Below are 21829 nucleotides of genomic sequence, written 5' to 3' on the forward strand. Positions count from 1 at the left end.
ACGTGTTGGTTATATTAAATTTCTGAACCGAATTATAAATTAAAATTCTACGTAAAAGCCACTTCTATTGGTTTTTTCGAAGCATTTATTGAGTTTTTAATTTTATTTTTTTCAAATCATAAAGCTTTTAAAATTAAAAAAAAAAAAAAAAAAACAAATAAGATTTTTTATGGAGTTTGTAATTTTATAATCCTTTACGTTTTTATGCCAACTCGAATTGATCTACTTTTTAGTGCATTTAATAAACATGGCGATTAAGAAGCATACACTTTAAACTTGTCTAATCTTTACCAAATTTTACAGATAAATACATACATCATTCAAAAGATGTATCCAATATAACTTGAACTTCAAAACCTTAGGTCAGAAAAAGAATTTTAATATTTTTGGATAAATACATACATGCATGTTAATATCCGATGAAAAATTACAGATGATAAATGCTTATTTATTTTGTAAATATAGCAACTTAAACGTTTATTTATTAAATGTAAAAATGTATGTATAGATAGATACACATGTCCAAAATAAGTAGAAAAATAAAAAACTTAACATTTCTTAGTAAGACAGTAAGTTAAAGGCAAAGATTTATTTAGAAGGGACAATCATGACATTAAGAATTGTAACAAAACATGACAGCTTAATGACAATAATAAACTATTGATGACTTGATTAAATAAACATAAGTATCAAACAAACAATCTTATATAGATCAAATAGAACTCTTAATTTATCAAGTCCTTTTAATTACAAACAAGTACCACCTTACTCAACAAATTAAATATAAAGCATCGGAAATGTTCCGCAATCGACATTTTATGAGGATTTTGGGATGAGTTGATGCGCGTTTTACTGTTTTCAATATAAAATATAAAAAACAAAAAAATAATAATCCATTAAGATATATAAAAATCACAATTTGATCTAAATAGTTCTAATGGTTTTAAAATTTTATTTTACAATTAAGGTTGGATAGTTTTCATTTTATTTTATATTTATCAAAAATTACTATTTTATTTTTATTATTTATCTCTTAAATTATATTATATTTTATATATAAAGGCTCACCCCTTCATTAAATCACCCCTAACCCATTTACATAATAAACCTAATGTTTTAAAAACCGGTTTAAACCGGTCAGTCGGACTGGTTGAACCGAAAACCGTGAAATTACTAGTTTTACATTAGTTTTTGAACCAATTTGGACTGATTTTTAGAAACAACCGGTTGAACCGGTCAAAATAAACCGGTTAAACTAAATAAAAATACATTGAAAAAAAAACATTTTTAATAATAAACTTTGGTGAATTTTTTCACATCTATTTAGATTTTTCTAAATAAAAACATATGGTAAATGTTATGATGCTTTTTGATGCACTTGTATTCATCTATAACTATATTTTTATTTGGTATGTATGTATAGAAAAAAAAAGATAAAAAAAGATGAAAATTATAGAAACCGGTTGATCCGACGGTCGAACTGATTGAACTGGAACCAGTCGTCATACCGATTCAACTAAAAAACCGAATTTTAAAACATTGTATAAACCACAACCTCTTCCTTCTTGTTACTTCCGACCTCTTTGCATCCCCTCCCTCTTTGTTACCGTTTTTAATATAAAATATAAAAGAACTAGAAAAATAATCCACTAAGATATATAAAAATCACAATTTTAATTCACGTTTGTACTTCTTTACATGAGTAGTTCTCATGGTTTGAATATTTTATTTTACAATTTGGTTGATTAGGTTTCATTTTATTTTATATTTATCTAAAATTACTCTTTTATTTTTATTATATACTTCTTAATTATACTATCCTTAGCTACAGTAAAGTGGCTAAAAATTTGACAAAATTGGTCCACAACTTTTCATATTTTCATTGGTTAAGAGTTTTGCCACAAGAGTTTGTCATATTGGCAATTTAGTCCCTAAACATTCATCTGCATTGTACCGTTAGATACGTCTCATTCTTTCCTTCCCTCTTCTAACATAATTGATACGTGGCGCTGGTTTTAGCTTTAATCTCTGCAACGCGTTCATCTTGTGTTCGTCACCGCCTGTCTCGCCCAATATCTATCGTCCACCGTGATTGCTCACCTCCTCACCCCTAATTGCATCGATTTCAATATGCAGAAACTTTTTTTTCAATCTCTTTCTTTTTTCTCTATCGCTCCACATTTACACCGTCCTTAAACCAACCAACCCATCGATCGTCTCCACCGCCTATCCCTTCTTCTTCGTCACCACCTACTGGTGTAGCAACGGATATCTCCTTTGAGTTTCTTGATTCCAATGAGATGCGGACAACTGATACCCCACCGCTTCGATTATAGTTCACCGTTCCAGATGTGGCTGTCCACCGCCACACAAGCCTAATATGAATAATTGTCACCGACTCAACATCCACCACCGATCCAAATACCTCCCTCGGACACTTCCGATTTTCAATGTGGACTCCAAGCACCTCTTTTCTCACGTCCACGGTCGCAGATGGAAGGATGGATTGCGATGGTTTCGCCTACCCGATATGGGTACCGTTCACCTTCTACCGCCATTCTTCTCCACTTATCTTTTTCACATAAGCTTTCGATAACGATGTTTCTTCATGTCCTCTTCATTTGTCACTCACCACCACACCACCTGAAGCTTGGTGCAACTGTGTTACTGTGATGTCGTGTGCTGGAAAACGACCGTCGCTTTCTCTTATTCATCACTCTTATGAGAACATTGTTGGTAGTCCTTTCCTATTTAACCGAATTTCATATTCCCTATTCTAATTTTGGAGAAACCTAATCTATGAAAAAGAAACTAATTTTATCCTTATTAGATACATTTTTTGTACAAATTTAGCAGCTTTGAAGATGCACACCAACTACTCGATGAAATGACTGAAAGAATCTGTAAGCTTATTTTTTTTCATATCACTGCAACTTTAATTGTCACCTGTTTTCGGTTCTTATTTTATAAACCAAAACCAATCCGAAATCCAAAATAATAATTCGGTTTTGTTGAAAACCAATCAAAAAATCCGAATATCCGAACCAAATTGTCCAATCCAAATTGTCCAATTGGATAATTCGGTTTTATCCGAATAGTGAACAGTCCTAGCAACAACTTCTAATCAATAAAGTTGTAGGATATGATATAATTTTCATGAAGAATGTACTGAATTCTCCAGGTTAACATTTAAATAAAGTTTTTGGCATGAATTTGTAAGTTATAATTATATCATTAGGTGCATCTTGTCATTTATTTAATTTTTTTTTTTTTTTGAAATCTGATGCAGGCTACTTGTATAATTACCAGGCACAAGCCTTCTACAATCTTACATATGTACAACAACAAGAAAGGTCACAAAGGTTTGGAGGTTTGCCACTTTTACCATTTATTAAATGTACCAAATCGCAAGATCTTTATTGATTTGTTTATAATAGCATTCTACTGTTATTTCTCTCTATGCATGTATCTTAATAAATTGGATCCAAATAATGAATCTATAATAGGATATATTCAGCTTAGTTCGTCTTTTATTTATATTTTTCTATCATTCCTTTAATTTTAGAATCTTATATATATATATATATATATATATATATATATATATATATATATATATATATATATATATATATATATATATGTTCGTTGTGAGGAATTCATCATGGGTTCTCATCATTTTCGGTTTTATAAATGTTTACCTACAAAGAAGTATAAGTATGCTGTTATATTTTCCATTTAGCCCTTTAATTTTATTCTTGGTTTACCTGCTAATTCAAATTCTTTAGTAAATATTTCATATGAATTTGTCTCTTCAATTGTAGGAAAATGTGGCGACCACTTCTAACCCTTTTCTCTTTCCACGTTATATTTTGTTATCGATTTTATTGCAGCTTTATAGATGGGCAAAATGAGGTGATTTTAGTAAAAAAAATCTGAGTATGTAAGACTATAATACCCTTTTAGAACCATAAGTTACAATAAATCTGACTTTAATTAAAAACTAATGTACTTTGTTAATGGTTGCTTTCTCACAAGTAATGGAAACTACTACATTATGAAAGTAAAAAAAAATTATATGTTAAACTAATAGTTATGTTCTTTGTTAACGTTTTTTTTTACAGACTTTTGAATGAAAAGAGAACCCTCTTCAAGAGTACCTTCAATGGGCTGAAATTCTTGAAAAGGCGATTGTCAAACATGATAGAGGTGCACATTCTTCTGTCTATTGTTGTATATGACTAAACCTATGTTTAAAATTTCTAATTTAACTTATAACTTTAATTATTTTTTAACTTTTCCTTACAACTTTCCAACATAAATCTCATATATTTTAGCTTAATATGTATGCTGAAGCTCAAAAATTCACCATCAAAGATGGTGCAAAAGAATGCATCAAAAAACATTATGTTTTCCATGAATCAGAATCAATATGAACACTTGAAATAAAGACCAAAATTTAAAAGTATCCATCACCTAAATTGATCACATTTGTTAGTGACAAGGACCTCCTGTCATCTTAGCCCAGGCAAGTATTCTTTTTTTTTTTTTTTAATTTGTTAAATATTTTTTAGTATTTCTTAGAATACATCATGATAAAATTGGTTTTAGCAGAGCACAAAGTTTCAAATGACTTCATTTATTTTGCTTAAAAAAGACATATTTTGTCTTTTTAGTCAAACATATTTACCGTTATTATCTTTTACTACAGTCTCATAGCTATCAGTCTAATGTGCCTATTCGTACGTATCTGGTAGCCATGTATGTAGGGGTAGAATCGGTAATTTGACAGCAAGAGGAGGATTTTTTTTAAATAAATAAAGCAAGACCTTCCCTGAGTCGCCTATAGTAAGGAGTTTCTTTTCCAACAGGTATAATATATGCTGGGTGTGGCAATTTTTTAGTTTGGATGTATAGACAACAATTAAAACTCTTAATAGAATACCGATAACAAATGAAATCTATCTTTATGTGTTATAACATGAAATTAGTTCATCTTTAAGTGATAAAAGATGAATTTCTTTATCGTTACGTGATGAAAGATGATTTTAACTACTATGACATAGAATTGCATCATCAATTTTTTATTCTGCCCTAATATAGCATTGTACCTTTATTTCACTTAAACTACAATAGCATAATGTACAAACATATAAAAGTACAATTTTTAACTACATTCAACACTTTGGCAACACTTATGCTTTTTATGGTCTGTTTTGTTGCCAAATTAGAGGTAAGAAGTTTTGTTTTCTGTTACTCTAATGTAGATTACTATTTATCGTGTTCAGTATGATTATGCTAAATTTGATCCTATGTTAAAGTACTCATTTATTAAGATTTATAGTATTGAAATTAAATATTTTGTCTGTGGAATTATAACAGGCGAGAGAAATCATTGCAGTGTTGGATATTGATGTACTATTTTACTCTTTCCCAAGAAATGACCAGACTCTTCGGCCCCAAGTTAGCCAGATGCAAGTTCACCATCAAAAGATGCTTTACTTGAAGAGACTTGCAAAAAGTATGATTAAGCAACCTCTTTAAACCCTAGACTTCATGGTGTATGCATTTCCAGTCCCTATATTTTAATCAAGCTGTATGATATTTTTACTAAAATGATTGATTTGTATGATTATATATCTATTGCCATATCTGATCCAGAATTGTGGAAGCAGGTTTTAGACCTTTACATTATATTAATGATTTTTCTTCCATTTTATGCATTTATATGTGTTACAATTGTTCTGGTTCTATTAATATTGCATGCAACAAATAATTAACAAAAAGTTGTTCAACTAAATTGGTAAAGTCCCTAGGTAACTTTGAGAAATCGTTAGGGCGTGTTTGCTTTTCGGATTCGGTGGAATTGGAATTTGTGATTACATTCCATATGGTCTTTGGTTGCCAAATGGATGGAATTCAACTCGACTGGAATTCTTTAAATTGAAATTTAGATGAGTTTCACCATACCTAGGGGAGGGTAGAAGAAATTCAGTTCCTTTTATTTTAAAGACCAAAATTGTCTTGAAATATATGTACATAGTTAGAACAGTAATACTGCTTTGTAAATTGGATAATACTTGCAACAATACAAATTAACTTTTCACTAAAGGCTCAGCAAAGCGGGGCACTCATCTAGTTTATATTAATATTTTATATATAAAAACTCACCCCTACATTAAATCACCCTTACCCTAGTGACATAAACCACAAACCTTCCTTGCTACCCCCCGTCTCTTGGCGTTCATCTAAATCTTTTTTTCATGGCTATCTACACTTGTACACTACTTACTATTTAATTAGACGAATATCCATACATTACACAAAGTAAATTTATTATATAGATAAAATTTGATGAATATATATTGTTGAAAATTCATATTATTGTCATTAACTATGAAATAATAGCTTTTACAATATGTTTATATGTAAAGTTATAAGTATTTAATTTGAACGGTATAAAAAATAAACATAGATTAGAATTAAATCAGTTAATGATATCTATGTGTCTTACTCGTAAATAAAATTCTTGATTTAGTGTTATTTTTAAATTTTGTTATAATCAAATGATTTCAAAATTATTTATAAAAAACTAAAATTTATGTATACAGTTTTGTTTGTATTTATTTCATATTAACCAATTTATGTATTATTAGAATAGTGAAAGTTTCAAAGTAATACGACGAACAAAATTTGTTTCTTTTATTGTAATGATATGATATGATTTATAATATGTTAATTCTTTTATTATATCAAAAATCAGATGCAAACATTAAATTTTAAAAATAATAGAATTAGAAAAAAAATCACATTACCTTCTAGTGTGTCATTAATCCATTTTCGCACATTAATTGTGGAATATTAAAATTAGAGAAAATTACAAAAATAACCATTTTTACTAATTACTTTAAAAATTTAGCCCAAAAAAATGCAAAAATAACCACCTAAATCGCAGATGGCAATGTCTCATCTACGATTTTGCTCTTCCATCTGCTAAGGTACAAGCGCCTAAAGCACAATGCTTTAGGCATTTGTACCTTCGCAGTACAAGCGCCTAAAGCACAATGCTTTAGGCATTTGTACCTTCGCAGATGGAATAGTCCATCTACGAAATTCCTATTCCACCTGTGATTTTCCAAAATAAAAAGTATAAAACCGTTTTTTCCTTCAATTTTCACTCTTCAATATAGAAAAATCTCTCTTTCGGCGATTCCCTGTGACGATTTCTTGAAGAAAATGGACAATTTTTTCAACAATCCCGAAAATATGGTTAGATTTTGATTTTTTTTTAATGTTTTAATTAACATTTATTTAGTATATGGTTTATTATTTTATTATTTATTGTATTAGTTAGTGTAAAAAAATGAAATTATATTGTTTGTGATTGGGTAATTTTTTCGTGTTTGATAGCTTTAATATTATTTATTAGTAAACTTGAAGTTTTAATGCTATTTTGTTAGTGGTTGTATGAATGTACAAGTATAGACTGCGTAAAACGTGCATTGACTAGTTGTACATTTAGTAAAATTGTTAGAATATGTTATCTTTTTTAAGTTCAAAGTTAAATAAATTGTTACAATAATGTTTACAATATGTTTGTTTAGTGGTTTAAGTTGAGAAATTGATATAGCATGGTTAGAATATGTTATTTATTGTTTGGATAGTTGTTGTATAACTTGAAAATTTGTATATACTTATCATATAAGTGGTTGTATAACTTGAAAAATGGTTATAATATTGTTTACAATATGTTTACAATAGTCGTTTGTATATTTGTCGTATAACTTGAAAATTTTTATATACTTGTCGTTTAAGTTGAAAAATTGTTATAGTATGGTTAGAATATGTTATTTTATTTAATTTGAAAGTTAAAAATCGTTTGTATATTTGTTGTATAACTTGGAAAATTGTATATAGTTGTCGTTTAAGTTGAAAAATTGTTATAGTATGTTCTTGTTTTTCAGCGTAAATATAGAAAATATTGATTAAATGTTGGTTTTTGCATTGCTTATGTTTGTAATTTGAATGTTGGATTATTATTGCATTTAATAATATGATATTTTAAAATGAAATAGTTGTTTAGTTTTCTAATATGTTGTTTTTTGTGCAACATGATTCTAATAATTTCAATGTTAAAGCTATTGTCAACTTAAAAAGATCGGGGTGTGATACTGACCAATTCGAGGAGGTCAATCTCCAAAAGAATAAAACGAGAATACAAACGTGAAGCAATTTTCTGTTTTCATATATCCTACTAATGCAGATTACAACTCATATAAATATGCACTACTTAGCTAAAAACTAGGAAACAAATGGTCATGGACCTTAGGCATGCAAAACTACTTGAACTACTATCATGCGACTACCACTAAGAATAAGGAATGACTAAATCAACCAATTAATAAACTAGCTAGGCATGACCAAGTCAATGTGTGTCCTCAAGGCCAAAATTATTTTGTGTCATGTAAGGCCATTGTAACACTCCGTTTATTTATTTAATAAATAAATAATTTGATGAATGTATAGTAGCCCAAAAATCGAGTAATAATTATCGAGATGTTAGTTTCAGGGGTGATTTTTGTAAATAATTGTGAAGGCAGGGGCTACTTGGTAATTATTAGGGTTAATTATGAAAGGAATTATGGAAGGGAGGGCTAAAGGGTAACTTTGGAGTTAAATTGAAACAAATGTTGTGGGAAGGGACCAAATGTGTTAATCATGTATGAATTTTGAATGAAGCGGGACTTAAAACCCGATGCCTCATTTCCCTCCCGTGGCAACATCTTAGCCTTAAATCTAATGCATCGCTAGCCGTCATCATGAGGAGACCTTCCAGCCGCCGTCGATCTCCTTGTCGGCGAAGCCAAGGGGTTGAGAGCCTGAGCCGACCACCATAGCTCTACTGTCGGTGACACCGTGAACGGCCAAGAGGACGACCGAGATAGGAGTTGGAGCCGTGAACGATGAAGAGATGGTTGCGAGCAACCATAATCCCCCGGTAAGATCAACCTCACCTCATATTTTCGTTTCCCTCGAGTGGTTCGACGCCATGTGAGTCGTTGTTGCCGCCGGAAGCACCATGGTCGCCATTTTGCTTGATTCCAGCCTCCTCAGCCACCTAGTTGGTGGTTGGGAGCTGTTTGTCTCGTACCTGGAAGAGATTAAGATGCTGTTAGAACCACGAGGTGGCTGTGGGTGCTTGTTTGGCCATAGAAACCCGAGAAAGACCCACCATGACTGCCAACCATGGTGGCTACCGCCCTAGCAAGACCGTATGCTTGATGGAGAGACGTGGGGTGGTGTAATGCGATCTCGTTTTGGATATCTGCACGGAGACCATATAGGAAGCAATTCAACAAAGTTTCGGGTCCAAGATCCGTCACCCGATTACTAAGATTCTCAAATTCCGATTGGTACGCCGAGACAGTTGTGGTTTGTTGGAGTTTAAACAATGTAGCCTGGTGATTCTCATATGTGGAGGGGCCGAAACGGAGCTCGAGAGCTCAGGAAAACTCCTGCCACGTCCCAAGTAAGTGATTGTTTGCGAGATATTTATACCAACTGAAGGCATCGTCGGTGAAATAGAAAACAGACAAAGAAAGCTGTTGAGGAGGAGGAATGGCATAGTATGTGAAGTAATTCTCAGCTTGGAAAATCCAATCGAGTGGGTTGGATCCATCAAAGTTGGGAAGTTGTATCTTGGGTGGTCGTGGTTGGTGATTAGGTGGTGGTGGCGGTGGCGGAGGAGGAGGTGGTGGAGGCGGTGCCCAGTTATTGTTGTTGGCAGTGAGGAGTTTGACAATGTTATTCATGGTGTCAGATTGTGCAACAAGATGAGTGGTGATGGTGTCTAGGCGGTTGTTGGTGGCGGTGGCGAGGTAAATTAAAACCTGTAGTTGATCGTTGAGGGCGACATTGGCTTTGTTGGGGTTCATCTTGGGGTTGTCGGAGGTGGAGCCGAACTCGGTTTTTGCAGGCATTGAGACGATGATGAAAGCACCAATTGATAGTGACCAATTCGAGGAGGTCAATCTCCAAAAGAATAAAATGAGATTACAAACGTGAAGCAATTTTCTGTTTTTATATATCCTACTAATGCAGATTACAACTCATATAAATATGCACTACTTAGCTAAAAACTAGGAAACAAATGGTCATGGACCTTAGGCATGCAAGACTACGTGGACTACTATCATGCAACTACCACTAAGAATAAGGAATGACTAAATCAACCAATTAATAAACTAGCTAGCATGACCAAGTCAATGTGTGTTCGTATCAGGGTGTAACATATGTGAAGTATTTGATGTGTTAGATGGTACCAGACATGATATTTTTAGACATACGGTATTTGGTTACTTGTTGGATTCCCCTCGTTTACAAGGGGACAAATTGTTGTTCCACAATATGATTCTTCATCAGATACGGCCGGACGCTGATTATCTCCAGATGGAATAAAACGGTTATATTTTAAAGTGGGTGATACAAAAATCGTATATGGTCCGGAAGAGATTTGTTTGATAACCAGGTTGAATTTTGGCGAGTATCCTAAAAATATTGGGATAAAAGTGTCAGAAAAAATAGTTAGAAGTAAAAAAAGATGTTTATTGCGTGAACGACTATTTCCGAACCATACAAATAGTTTGGTGAAAATCGGTGATTCAGTCGACCCTTTTTTTACACCCTCTTCCGCCAGCCTATATATGTCAGATGAAAATTTTGAAGAATTGAAGAAGGCTGAAGAACAACAAGAACAGGACAAAGAGTCATCCCGGCTTCTCACTCAACGTGGTAATGATATTGCATTGGAATGCAGAAAAGCTCAAGAATGGATAGACCTCAATAAAAACAAAATCAAAGAGCATGAAGAATGGATAAAAAACACTAAGAAGACAATCAAAACAACTGAAAAATGGCTTGCTGAGAAGAACGAGCAGTTGATACACATTAGGGTGCAAAAGGATCGTTTGGAAGATAAAATAAGAATTAGGGATGACTATATAACAATCGAGAAAGAGAAGTACGAATTGCAGTTCCCTGAGTTTAAAAATTAGTTACAAAAATGTTGTAATATTATCATGATACACCTTTGGGTGCAAAATGATTGTTTGTTGTTTTTTTTTAAACAACATCTTGTAATTGTTATAATCTGCAAATTAAATCTTATAATATAAAAGCTTCATTAATTGTTATAATCTACAAACTAAACTAAAATATGAAAGCATAGCAATATCTTGAATGATTTAATACAAAAATTACAATTCATCATAAGTTAACAACTCTTCATTTCAAGGTTGTTTTATATCAAAATCAGCGTCATAGGTTTGTGAGCAACTCACTGAACCACCAATATTAAATTTCATTTCTGCAGTATAAATTGTTGTGCGACGTGTTCCACTACCGGACGCCCTTCCAGTACAATTGTTTCTCGTGTGTCCTAGTAGGCCACATGTAGAACACTTTTTTCTTATTGGACCCTCGCCTTGGGATGGAATGCGGTTTGTGTTTCTTGGCCTGCCTGGCTGAAGTTTATCCATTATAGGTGGCTTAACAATCATCAAATTATAGGGGATATCCCATTCGGATGGCTTTGGCAAAGGGTTTATTGATTCCTCATACGTTTTCCTCAGTGTTTCGGTAAAGTAAGCATTTAATGCATACCTCGAGCAGTCTTTTGTAATTGTTCACTGTTAAACATCTTATGACATGACCACAAGGTATCCAATCAAGTTGCCGATGCCTACATGTACATGTCATATGTTGGAAATCAACAATCACGTTTTGTGCCCCCTTTTTGACCTCGTATTTTGTATTTGAGATCATCCGAACATCCCAATTACTAAAAGTTTTATTGTTTTCTTTTACAATATCATCGGCCCATGGGACGAGTGCTGTTGTTGCTTCCGCTAAAAAAACAGGCAAAATGAAGATGTTAAGATAAATAACATTTAATAAAACATTACTATTAAAAATTAACTTAATACCTGCAAAGTTATATCTTTGAAACCACCATTGTTGCATTGTTGCACGAAAAAAATCGATCAACATAAGTGTCGGCACCTTACGTGCGTGTCTAGATAATGCATTTATAGACTCCGCACTGTTGGACGACATAAGATTGTATCGGTTCCCTCTAAAATGTGCCCTAGACTAAGTTTCTGGATTTATACTTTTTAAGTACTTCCATACTGGTTCTTTTGTCTTTTTCATAACTTCCATGACGGCGTCAAAAGCATCAACTGTGTACGCCCTACAAGCCTCCCAAAAAATTCCTTTAATTGTGTTACTCTTCTCGAATATAGATACTATGTTAAAATACAAATGGACACCACATATGCCGTGATGAGCGTGAGGAAAAATGTTGGCAACGGATGTTGCTATAGATGGAGATCTATCAGATATAATTGTAAACTCCTGCATATTGCCTATGCAATCACATAGTTTTTGAAAAAACCATGTCCAAGAATCTGTACACTCATTTTTGCATATACCATATGCAACTGGTAATATTTGGTTTTGTCCGTCCTTAGTAACTACAAGTAACATTGTACCTTTGAACTCGCCCTTTAGGTGGGCTCCATCTACTACAAGGGTCGGTTTACAAAAATTGACAAAAGCACGTACCTACAATACATTGTATATCTATTCAAATACACCAAAATAAAAATGAAAAAAATAATAAAATATTAAAATACTAACCGAACAACCAAGTGCGACGTACAAAACCTCAAAGCGATCATCACCATCTGTTTTAATATGTGTCACCGTACCCGGATTATGTTTGACCAAATTGTGGAAATAAGCCGAAAGTTTGGTAAAAAGAATCGTCTTTCGTACCCCTTAACAACAACAATGCATATTGTTTCGCACGTCATGCCTGATGGTATGGGATATTGATATTCAATTGAGCATTCATATCATTAATAATATATTTTCCCCAATAAACTCTACTATAATATTTAGCCAAAACATCAGCAAGATATTCACCCAAAACATATTTGTTTGTTTGTCGATGATTAGGTTGCAAAATTGTTGAAGAACATATGTGTACATCAACAAATTTATTCACTTGGAAAAGTCCATCTGAATTTTTAATTGCTTTTGCTCTTAGTAACCAAGAACAATTTTTCGAAACACACACAATCTCATACCTTGATTTGGTGGATCTACTTGTCCTCGTCTGAAAACCTTCTTGAAGACAATTTTTACCAATACACCGCTTTAAAAGTTCTTTGTTCTTAAATATACTCTCACATTCAATCTTTTGAAGACTGATGTCTACCATCTGTGTTGGGATATCTTCATTAATATCAACTGGGCATGCTGTTAGAGGGGGCATACCGTAACAAAAGGTTATCGGGAAACTTAGGTTTAACTTCATCACCCAACTCATCTCCATCTGAATTGCTTTGTAAGCCGATTATATCTAAACCTACATCAGCAACATCAACATAATCCCCGTAAACATGCATTTTTTCATCTTTTTGACGCATATTTTTTTTTTCTTTTTACTTTTATCTACTCACACCTATTCATAACTTTAACTTCTTATTCGGGAACATCAACATAGCGATCGCCCACGTCATTAAGATATGTACCAACATCATCATCACCAACATACTTGTAATTCTCAGGATCCACATAGTGAATAGGTGAATAACTAACATTAGCATTTTCAGCAACACTGTGAAATTGAGGTACACTAGGAGTATTGAAAGTACCTATCGGATCGTTGCTCCCTCTATAGCTGCATAAATTACCAACCGCCTCATTTCCATTATGACCAGCCTCATTAACCTCATCTCCTTCATCAACCACCACAATCACTTTCACTGCCCTTCCTCCGCTACATTTGATTACATTTATCAACATTCTAACATCAATGTCTTCAACTATAGCTATATATTAATTCAATTCAGGATGATGGAAACGAAGACTAATTCTATATTTGTCTAACAAACCAATTATGCTTCATCACTATAACTAACATACTCAGAAAATATCAAAACGAATTCATAAATAACTCCCTATGGACATACGTATTCTAGAATTGTTTCAATAACTTGTCATCTCCCACCGGTTACAAGACAAACCAAATATTCAATGAATTTTTTAGAGAGATTTTAAAGAAATTTCTTAAACAAATAACTAGTAAACTGATAATTTTCTACAAAAATTTATATATAATAAGGTTATTTCGTAGTCAAACTCATTGATTTCATAGTCAAAATAAAAAAAAATTAAAAAACATAATTTCGTAGATGAAAGAGAGAGGAAATCGCAGATGGATACAGTCCATCTGCGATTTTAGCCAGCTAATGCCCTATATATATACAAAAAAAAAAAAAAAAAAATACCCCACATGCGAATGTACAAGTGGCTAAAGAACAACTATGCTTTAGCCACTTGTACATTCGCAGATGAGATGTGAAAATCGCAGATGGACCATCCCCATCTGCAATTTATGTGGCCAATTTCGCAATATCAATTTTTTTAGCTATTTTTCACAAAGTAATTAGTATATTTGGCTAATTTTATCATTTTCTTTTAAAATTATTTGTGATTTGCTTTAGTTTTCCGTTGTGGCCCTCAGGGCATTAATACTATTTAATCTATCTACTTATATTTAATGTTATTTAATGTTTTTGAGTGAGTAACTAAAAAGCTAAATAATAGTTTTTCTTTTAATGACTTTTAAAGAAAAAAGATATTTACTTTGATTTATGAAATGTGAAACAACCTTTATTCCTCGAGTAAAGAAGTAGTTATGAGCAATTAAAGAGGTAAATAATACTTTTACTTAGATGAGTTTAAAGCTAAATTTATTTATTTTGAAATTCTTTTGAGTTGGAGTAATTAAACAGATAAATAGTAGTTTTATTTAAATGAATTTTAACTCAAAATTTGTATATTTTGATTCTTCAAATGTGGAATGTTTTTGTTCTTTCTTGAGCAACCAAGTAGATATTTAATACTTTTTGAGATTGTATGATATGGTTTTGTGAATTTTTTGTGTGAACTGATATTTTCATAATGTTCAATCGAACAGTGTGTTGAATTATCTTTGGGAATTTGCTGAAATTGAAAATTAGTTTAAGTTGCCGACTTTTTTTATGATTAATCTTGCAATAAAACCATGTTTTTTTAGCTATCAAGTTTTCATTAGATTAAAGTGTTGAAAAGACGTCTAAGTTTTTGTTTATTACATAACTTGAATTGGAAAAGAATTTGTATGAAAAAAAATAAAGATTTGAATTTAACAATAATAAGAAAGTAATAATGAAATTTAAATATTTTATTTTAGTAGTCTTTTTGTAAATAACAATATCATATCATATAATAATAATAAAAAGAAAGATCAATAAATTTAGAAACCGGTTGAACCGGCAAAAACCAATCACCATACTGATTCAACTAAAAAATCGGTTTTTTAAACATTGACTTCACCCCATTAGTTAGAGGTGAGCAAAAACCACACCGCAACTAAAATTAACCGTAAAAACTGCATAAACTGCAACCGCAATAAAAACCGATGGTGAGGTTTCTGTTTTTCAAAAAATCGCAAATTTGCGGTGCGGTGTGGTTATCAGTTTTCAAAACCGCAAAAAAACCGCACCGCACCGCATATATTACATACAATTTTTTTATTATTAATTGTTACTATATTAAATATTAAAAATAAGACAAATTTCATGGATGAAAGATAGATAAAATACTAAAAGACAAAAATGTTGGTTTTTGTTATGTTTAACTTTGAAAAATGATGAAATTAAACAATTTTAAAATATTTATTGTTAATTACTATTAATTTGACGTTTTTAAGATATTAGTTGTTTGTGATTTAAGTTAAGTGTCTTATACCTTATGGTTTTCTTTTATCATTAAAAGTAATATGTTTGAACTTTTAAAACCATTTGAGCTCTAAACTGTGGTTAAAAACCACACAAAATAACCGTACCAAATCCATGTGGTTAATAACCGCGAAAAAAAAAACGCACCGCAAAAATAACCACACTTGCGGTTTTGAAAATGGATTAATCGTCTTTGTGGTTAGTTTTAGCTAATAACCGCACTGAACCGTACCGCACTCACCCCTACCACTAGTATAAAAAATCATTGATGCAATAATCGTCTTTGTTTTAATCAATAACAGATCAAATATTAAAAAAGTTATAAAGCACATAAAATTAGATAAACTCAATCCGACCTGACACGTTTGCAATATATTCTAAAATAAATAGATAATTATCCAAACTCGTTTTGATTGATAACTTAAGCATTTCCATTGTTTATTGTGTGAGACCAAAATCAAGAAATGAAAATTACATCGTATGCTTTTTAATGATAAAAATATCAAATAAATAACGACAACCACAACCCATTGAAAAACAAAAGAAGACATATTTTTCCCCTATTGAGTTGTGACACATCATATATATACAAAATAATAAATAGACATGCGACTTGTTCGTCGCAAAAGTCTTCAAAAATATTGTGCTTTCCGCTGGATTTTACGTGGTAGCCAAAATAGGACCATACAACCCACGGGCCGGCCGCCGGTTACCACACCTTTAAATATAAGAAAACGACTACCACTAACCATAATATAATAATAATAATAATAATAATAATAATAATTTTCAACTTCATAATTTTTGAACTTATCAATATCTTTAAAATTATTATGTTTGGTAAACGTCTTACGCAACTACCACGTTCTATAATTTAAAAAAAAAAAAAAAAAAAAAAAAAAAAAAAAAAAAAAAAAACACTAGCTTCATGCAATGTATCTATTACTTACAGAAAATTATGAATGTTAGAATTTTAATTCGCAACTGGAATTCTATGAAATTTCTCAAACAGAATTAAAAACAAATGTTAACAGTGGTACAAGGAAATTGAAAGAAGGTAGAATATACCTGAGTCTTAAAGAATGAAATTACTGTAGGAGATGCTCCTTTTTTTGTTTCTCCTAAACTCACACACATCAAACTCTCCCAACAACAGCCTCTTTCTTCTATCTATGTACATCTACCATATATAGAGATTTATATATATGTATATGTTCTTAATCCATTCGGTTTACAAAACGAAAAACAAGTACATGCTTAGGCCTCATTTATTACACAAGACACGACTCAACTGAACAGAGATACTTCATTGATCATGCATTTAACTTAGACCAAGGACCAAGAGAGACATTGATGTCAATGAAACAAAAATGTAATTTCTTATCTCACCAAAAAAGATAGGATGAGACACGATGTCAATGACTCAATGATGTCTCACCCAAAAAAAGTGGGACAAGACTCATGTCCAGTTCTGTCATGTCCTGTGTAACAAATACAGCCTTACTGTCTTTACGTGGCTTCAGTCGACAGTATCTCAAGTTCGGCCCACCAAAGAGGGGAAATTTTCGGTGTGGCTCCGTCTTGTGCTATTCTCGTTATCTCTTTTAGTCTGGAAGTAACTTCTCTCATTTCCGGCCTCCTTTTAAGGTCGGAATCAACACAAGATCTTATCACTTTACCAAATGCTTCAAGTTGATCCGCGTCAAAGGAATCCAAAGTCGGATCCGCCAATTCCGTCATCAGATTTTCCCCTCTTAAAAAGTCTAACGCCCAGTCATCGATCTTATCACCTCCGGCATAAGGAATTCTACCCGTAATCATCTCGAACAATATAATTCCAAAGCTGTAAACGTTACTTTCCGGTGTTGGTTCCGTGTTTGCCATGGATGAATCATTGCATAGACCGAAATCGGATATTTTAGCTGCGTAGTCTTCGGTTAAGTTTACAGATGATGAGTTTAGGTTTTTGTGGGCGACAGGTGGCGTTAATTGGTGCATGTAATCGAGGCAATACGACATTCCCATTGCGATTCTCATCCTCATTCCCCAGTCTAAATGCTCCGCTTCTTGTACTGAAAATGTCAAAACTTGTGTGTAAGTTTATGGGATAAATTCATAAATATAATAAATAACAACCTAATTTTTTTCTCCACTCACTATGTAAATGTTCAAAAAGTGTTCCATTGGGTGCGTATTCGAATGCGACCATTCTGGTGAAAGGTGTGTCTTCTTCACAATAACCAAGGAGGTTGACAAAATTCTTGTGGTTCACCTTCGATAGCATGTCAATCTGAGATTATTTAATGCAAAAAAAGATTAGAAATAATGATCGAAAAGAAAAAGGGAATTAAAATTTGTATGAAAATTACCCTCTTTCTGAAGAGGCTTTCGAGGTGTTTTGACCAGTCTTTAACGGAAGGTGGAGCAACAGAAGCAACAGCGATTTCAACCCCACTGGATAATGTTCCTTTGTATATAGTCCCAGATGAAGTTGAACCGATTACATTGCTGAAATCTTCACAAGCTGCTTCAAGCTCGGATCTTTTTAGCTTTGGTACACCTGGTTTTGTTAAGTTTTTTAGGCAAGTTTAGCAAAATACATGTGATTAAGGTCGATATGAGATGAGAAATTTTGGGATGTTACCAGTGACGAATGCTTTCTGCAACTGCCCACTTAGTCCTGTGGCCCAGGGCCTCACAGTGGCTACTTTATTACCTCGCCATAACATTAGAGCCACGATACCGATAAAAGCAGAGCCTCCAATAGCAATAGATATTATTATAATAGGATCAATCTTCGATTTAGACTTTTGTTGTTGGGGAATTGGAGGAGGAACGGAAGGTGGAGTCTCGGAGATTGTGGAAGGGGCGGGAGGGAGGGTTTGATTTGGTACAGTTGAGGGTTCAGGAGAAGGAGACGGCGATGGTGACGTCACTGGTGATGGCGAAGGGGGTGGAGATGGAGATGGTGATGGTGGTGGTGATGACAGAAATGGAAATCGAAAAGGTGGAAGTGGCTGTGCCGGAACAGGTATATTTTCGTCTTGTAGCAGTTTCCGGTGGGATTTAACTTCTTGTTGAAGATCAGGAGAAATGTCATCGAGAAGCTTGTTGTTGTCTAGTAATCTACAGTTGTTTGAGAAAAGAGTTATTGTAGATGATGGAAATGAGTTGGAATCATATATAATAAGGTAAACGTTGATTCGACTTACATAATCGTTGGTGATTTACTTTTCCCAAGATCAGATGGAAGTGTTACAGAAAAATTATTGTACCGAAGATCCATCACCAATAATTCTTTCATTTTTTTGATCTTTTCAGGGATGGTACCATAGAATGAGTTATTCCGGAGAATTCTGCATAAATGAAGATTTTCAGAAACTTGATTCATGAAAACATTAGTTAAGTGGAAGGGGTAATTGATTTTGTTCATACATGGACTTCAGGCGAGATAGATTTCCAAGATCGGGAGCAAGTGTTCCTCGAAGACGAAGATTTATAAGGTTCCTGTTAATATAATATAAAGTTCAAAAAATAATCTGAATCCTTCAGAGGCTATATCATAATCATAAAGAGATTTCTGCAACGATGCAGATATTGGAAAATTGGAACAAGTTTAAATATAGACGAACGACTTACAAAGAGATAACATGTCCCTTGGAGCAGCCTACACCAAACCAGGAACATGGATTCGTCACCCCGAGATCATCATTCCAATTTGTCAAAGCCCCAGATGGATCATTTATCACTCTATCTCTAAATCTAAGTAAAGAAAAACCTGCAATCAGAAGATATCATCAGCTTGTGTTAAAAATATCAACAGGAAAGGAAAATCAAAGTATAATTTGAACGAACTAGTATCCTCTTGACGAGGCTAGAAAAGTGAGAATGCTAGCAGTTTGTTTCAATTTAAGCCAAATTATGAACCACAATGATCGGAGCTAGATTGTAATACCTTCATCATTGAGAGAGAAGCAGGAACTCAAATTCTGAAACTGTAAACAGATGATTAACGTCAAAGTCAGCAATTGATGCCTCTCTAATCTAAAATGCTCCATCATGTATTTACAAACACGAAGGTGAAACCCTTCGATTCTTCACGGCCGCGAAATCAACGTGGATTAATCAAGAACTCAACAACAATACAACAACCATAGACGAGAAGCGATTCACGAAACCTCCGATCCACCAACTGAGTTGACTCGGAATAATACAGCGCTGCTGGAGCAAATGGAAAACCACTCAAATAAATCAAAAAACCAAACCTCGGAATTGTGCAATCGATTTGAAATAAATACACAAGAGGTAGAAGATAAACTTATAAAAATCAAATCAAATCAAATTACAGTTGTTTGTGAACTAATATGGACCGAATCAGCCCATAAAAATAAATAAAAGTCGGAAAACGCGTTCTAGTACCACAACTACAACTGCAAGTCTGCAAGCGCACACAATTACCCATAATATACTTCAGAAATACTTTTTTTGACTTCAAAAACAAGCTAATTTAGAAACCAGAAAGCTTGAAACACATACTTACTGATTCGATTAATGTATTTACAGAAATATCCTTCGATGAATATGCTGTTTCTCTCTCTAGAATTACACAGAGCATGGATTTAAAATCAACCTGGATGCGTGGTGATTGACCAAGAGTAGAATAGAAGTTAACGACGAAGTCATTGATGGGGTCATGGAAAATGAAACTTTGGATTTAATGTAGACATCGTAATCATCTTCGATATTCATAATAGTAAATGAAGGGTGTTTTGGCGGGTGGAGATTATAGGGAAAGTGCTAGGAAGGTGAGACAGGGCAGCTGAATTTATTGGAATTTATTATTAGTGTGGGCAAGAACATTTCTCTTCAAAGCACTACAATTTTGATTTTTTTTTAAATATATTAAGGCTTAATGATGTGTGCTTGGAAGTTTCAAGCGGCTATTTTATGGTTTTTAGACGACTTGATGTTCTTTTATGGATAAATGATGCATCTTTTTTTTTTGCTAAATTTCACAATTTATATAAGGATATTGACTAAAATAATTATTTAAAAGAAGTGTTTAGCTAAAATAACAATTCTTAACGACTACCAATTCAAGTTTTTAAGCAACTATGCAATTACCGGCAAGGGTACTATTTCCATAAAATTAACTCAAACCGCTAACTTCCGCTCTTCATAACTAAATTTATGAGAAATCAAATTATAATATCACAACATTCATTAAGTATGTCTAATAGTTGGCTAACCTATGTGGGTATGTCGGTAAGGTCTAGTCAACTAATATTTCTTTTCCACTCTCCGATTTAAGTTTAAAAATCTACTACAAAACGTCTGATTCATTTAAACCATGATTTTGATACCATTTTAAACACCCGACTTTTTAACATAAAATTCCACATAATTTTTACTTTTTTAATTTATAAAATAACTCAGTGTACATTTATGTTAACTAATTGAATACAAGAAGTTAAACATGAAAGATCGAATGATGAAATAAAAGATAATCTGATTCGGACATTACCTTTCTTAGCTATAAATATTCACTTCCATAGTAAGTCTATTTGAACCTGAAACACATACAATAACAAAAAGTAAGCTACAAGAGCTTGGTGAGAAACATGCTCAACATATACGAATAACATCAGTTATAATTAATCATATTATTAAAACACAATTAGATTTCATAACTTCTTTCAAATAACTCTTAATCATATTATTAAAACACAATTAGATTTCATAACTTCTTTCAAATAACTCTGTATAAACTTGTAATAAGTTCACACCATAGTTCAACAAATGATAAGTTTGCACCTACTCAATAGTTATATGGACTTTCTATTGCTTAATTATAATGTTATAACTACACAATGATTAGACATGGTATTACGGCTACCAAAGCCACTATTTTACTCAACAACAAATTTACCTATTCAAGCTACCATTTTACTTGACAATGGATTTACGGCTACTCAAGT

The 21829-nt window shown here is 32.7% G+C and overlaps 1 protein-coding gene and 2 long non-coding RNA genes across 9 annotated transcripts; 1 reads left to right on the forward strand and 2 right to left on the reverse strand.

The window, feature by feature from the left end:
- Positions 1-3110: 3110 nt before the first annotated feature.
- LOC111879840 (uncharacterized) lies at positions 3111-5717 on the forward strand. Of its 2 annotated transcripts, XR_002846250.3 has the most exons (5): positions 3111-3181; positions 3290-3370; positions 4125-4209; positions 4758-4871; positions 5383-5717. It is a non-coding gene; the product is annotated as an uncharacterized LOC111879840 (long non-coding RNA). The 2 variants fall into 2 exon arrangements; XR_002846249.3 differs by having other exon boundaries at positions 4125-4871.
- A 5570-nt stretch (positions 5718-11287) lies between these two features.
- Positions 11288-14235, reverse strand: LOC111879856 (uncharacterized). The gene is made up of 3 exons (XR_006188872.1): positions 13152-14235; positions 11985-12877; positions 11288-11906 (listed from the first exon to the last, which is right to left on the reverse strand). It is a non-coding gene; the product is annotated as an uncharacterized LOC111879856 (long non-coding RNA).
- A 2606-nt stretch (positions 14236-16841) lies between these two features.
- On the reverse strand, positions 16842-20633 carry LOC111879866 (inactive receptor-like serine/threonine-protein kinase At2g40270). Of its 6 annotated transcripts, none has more exons than XM_052768700.1 (9): positions 20392-20633; positions 19807-20069; positions 19491-19629; positions 19287-19358; positions 19064-19207; positions 18496-18977; positions 18221-18411; positions 18009-18141; positions 16842-17923 (listed from the first exon to the last, which is right to left on the reverse strand). In XM_052768700.1, the coding sequence occupies exons 2-9, from the start codon at positions 19910-19912 to the stop codon at positions 17361-17363; spliced, it is 1830 nt and encodes a 609-aa protein (XP_052624660.1). In that variant the 5' UTR covers positions 19913-20069; positions 20392-20633; the 3' UTR covers positions 16842-17360. The 6 variants fall into 6 exon arrangements, with proteins under 6 accessions (XP_052624660.1, XP_023732067.3, XP_052624662.1 ...); XM_023876299.3 differs by having other exon boundaries at positions 19807-20072; XM_052768702.1 differs by having other exon boundaries at positions 20388-20633.
- Positions 20634-21829: the final 1196 nt, after the last annotated feature.

The sequence above is a fragment of the Lactuca sativa genome, chromosome 2, assembly GCF_002870075.4.
Source record: "Lactuca sativa cultivar Salinas chromosome 2, Lsat_Salinas_v11, whole genome shotgun sequence".
Lineage (NCBI taxonomy): Eukaryota > Viridiplantae > Streptophyta > Magnoliopsida > Asterales > Asteraceae > Lactuca > Lactuca sativa.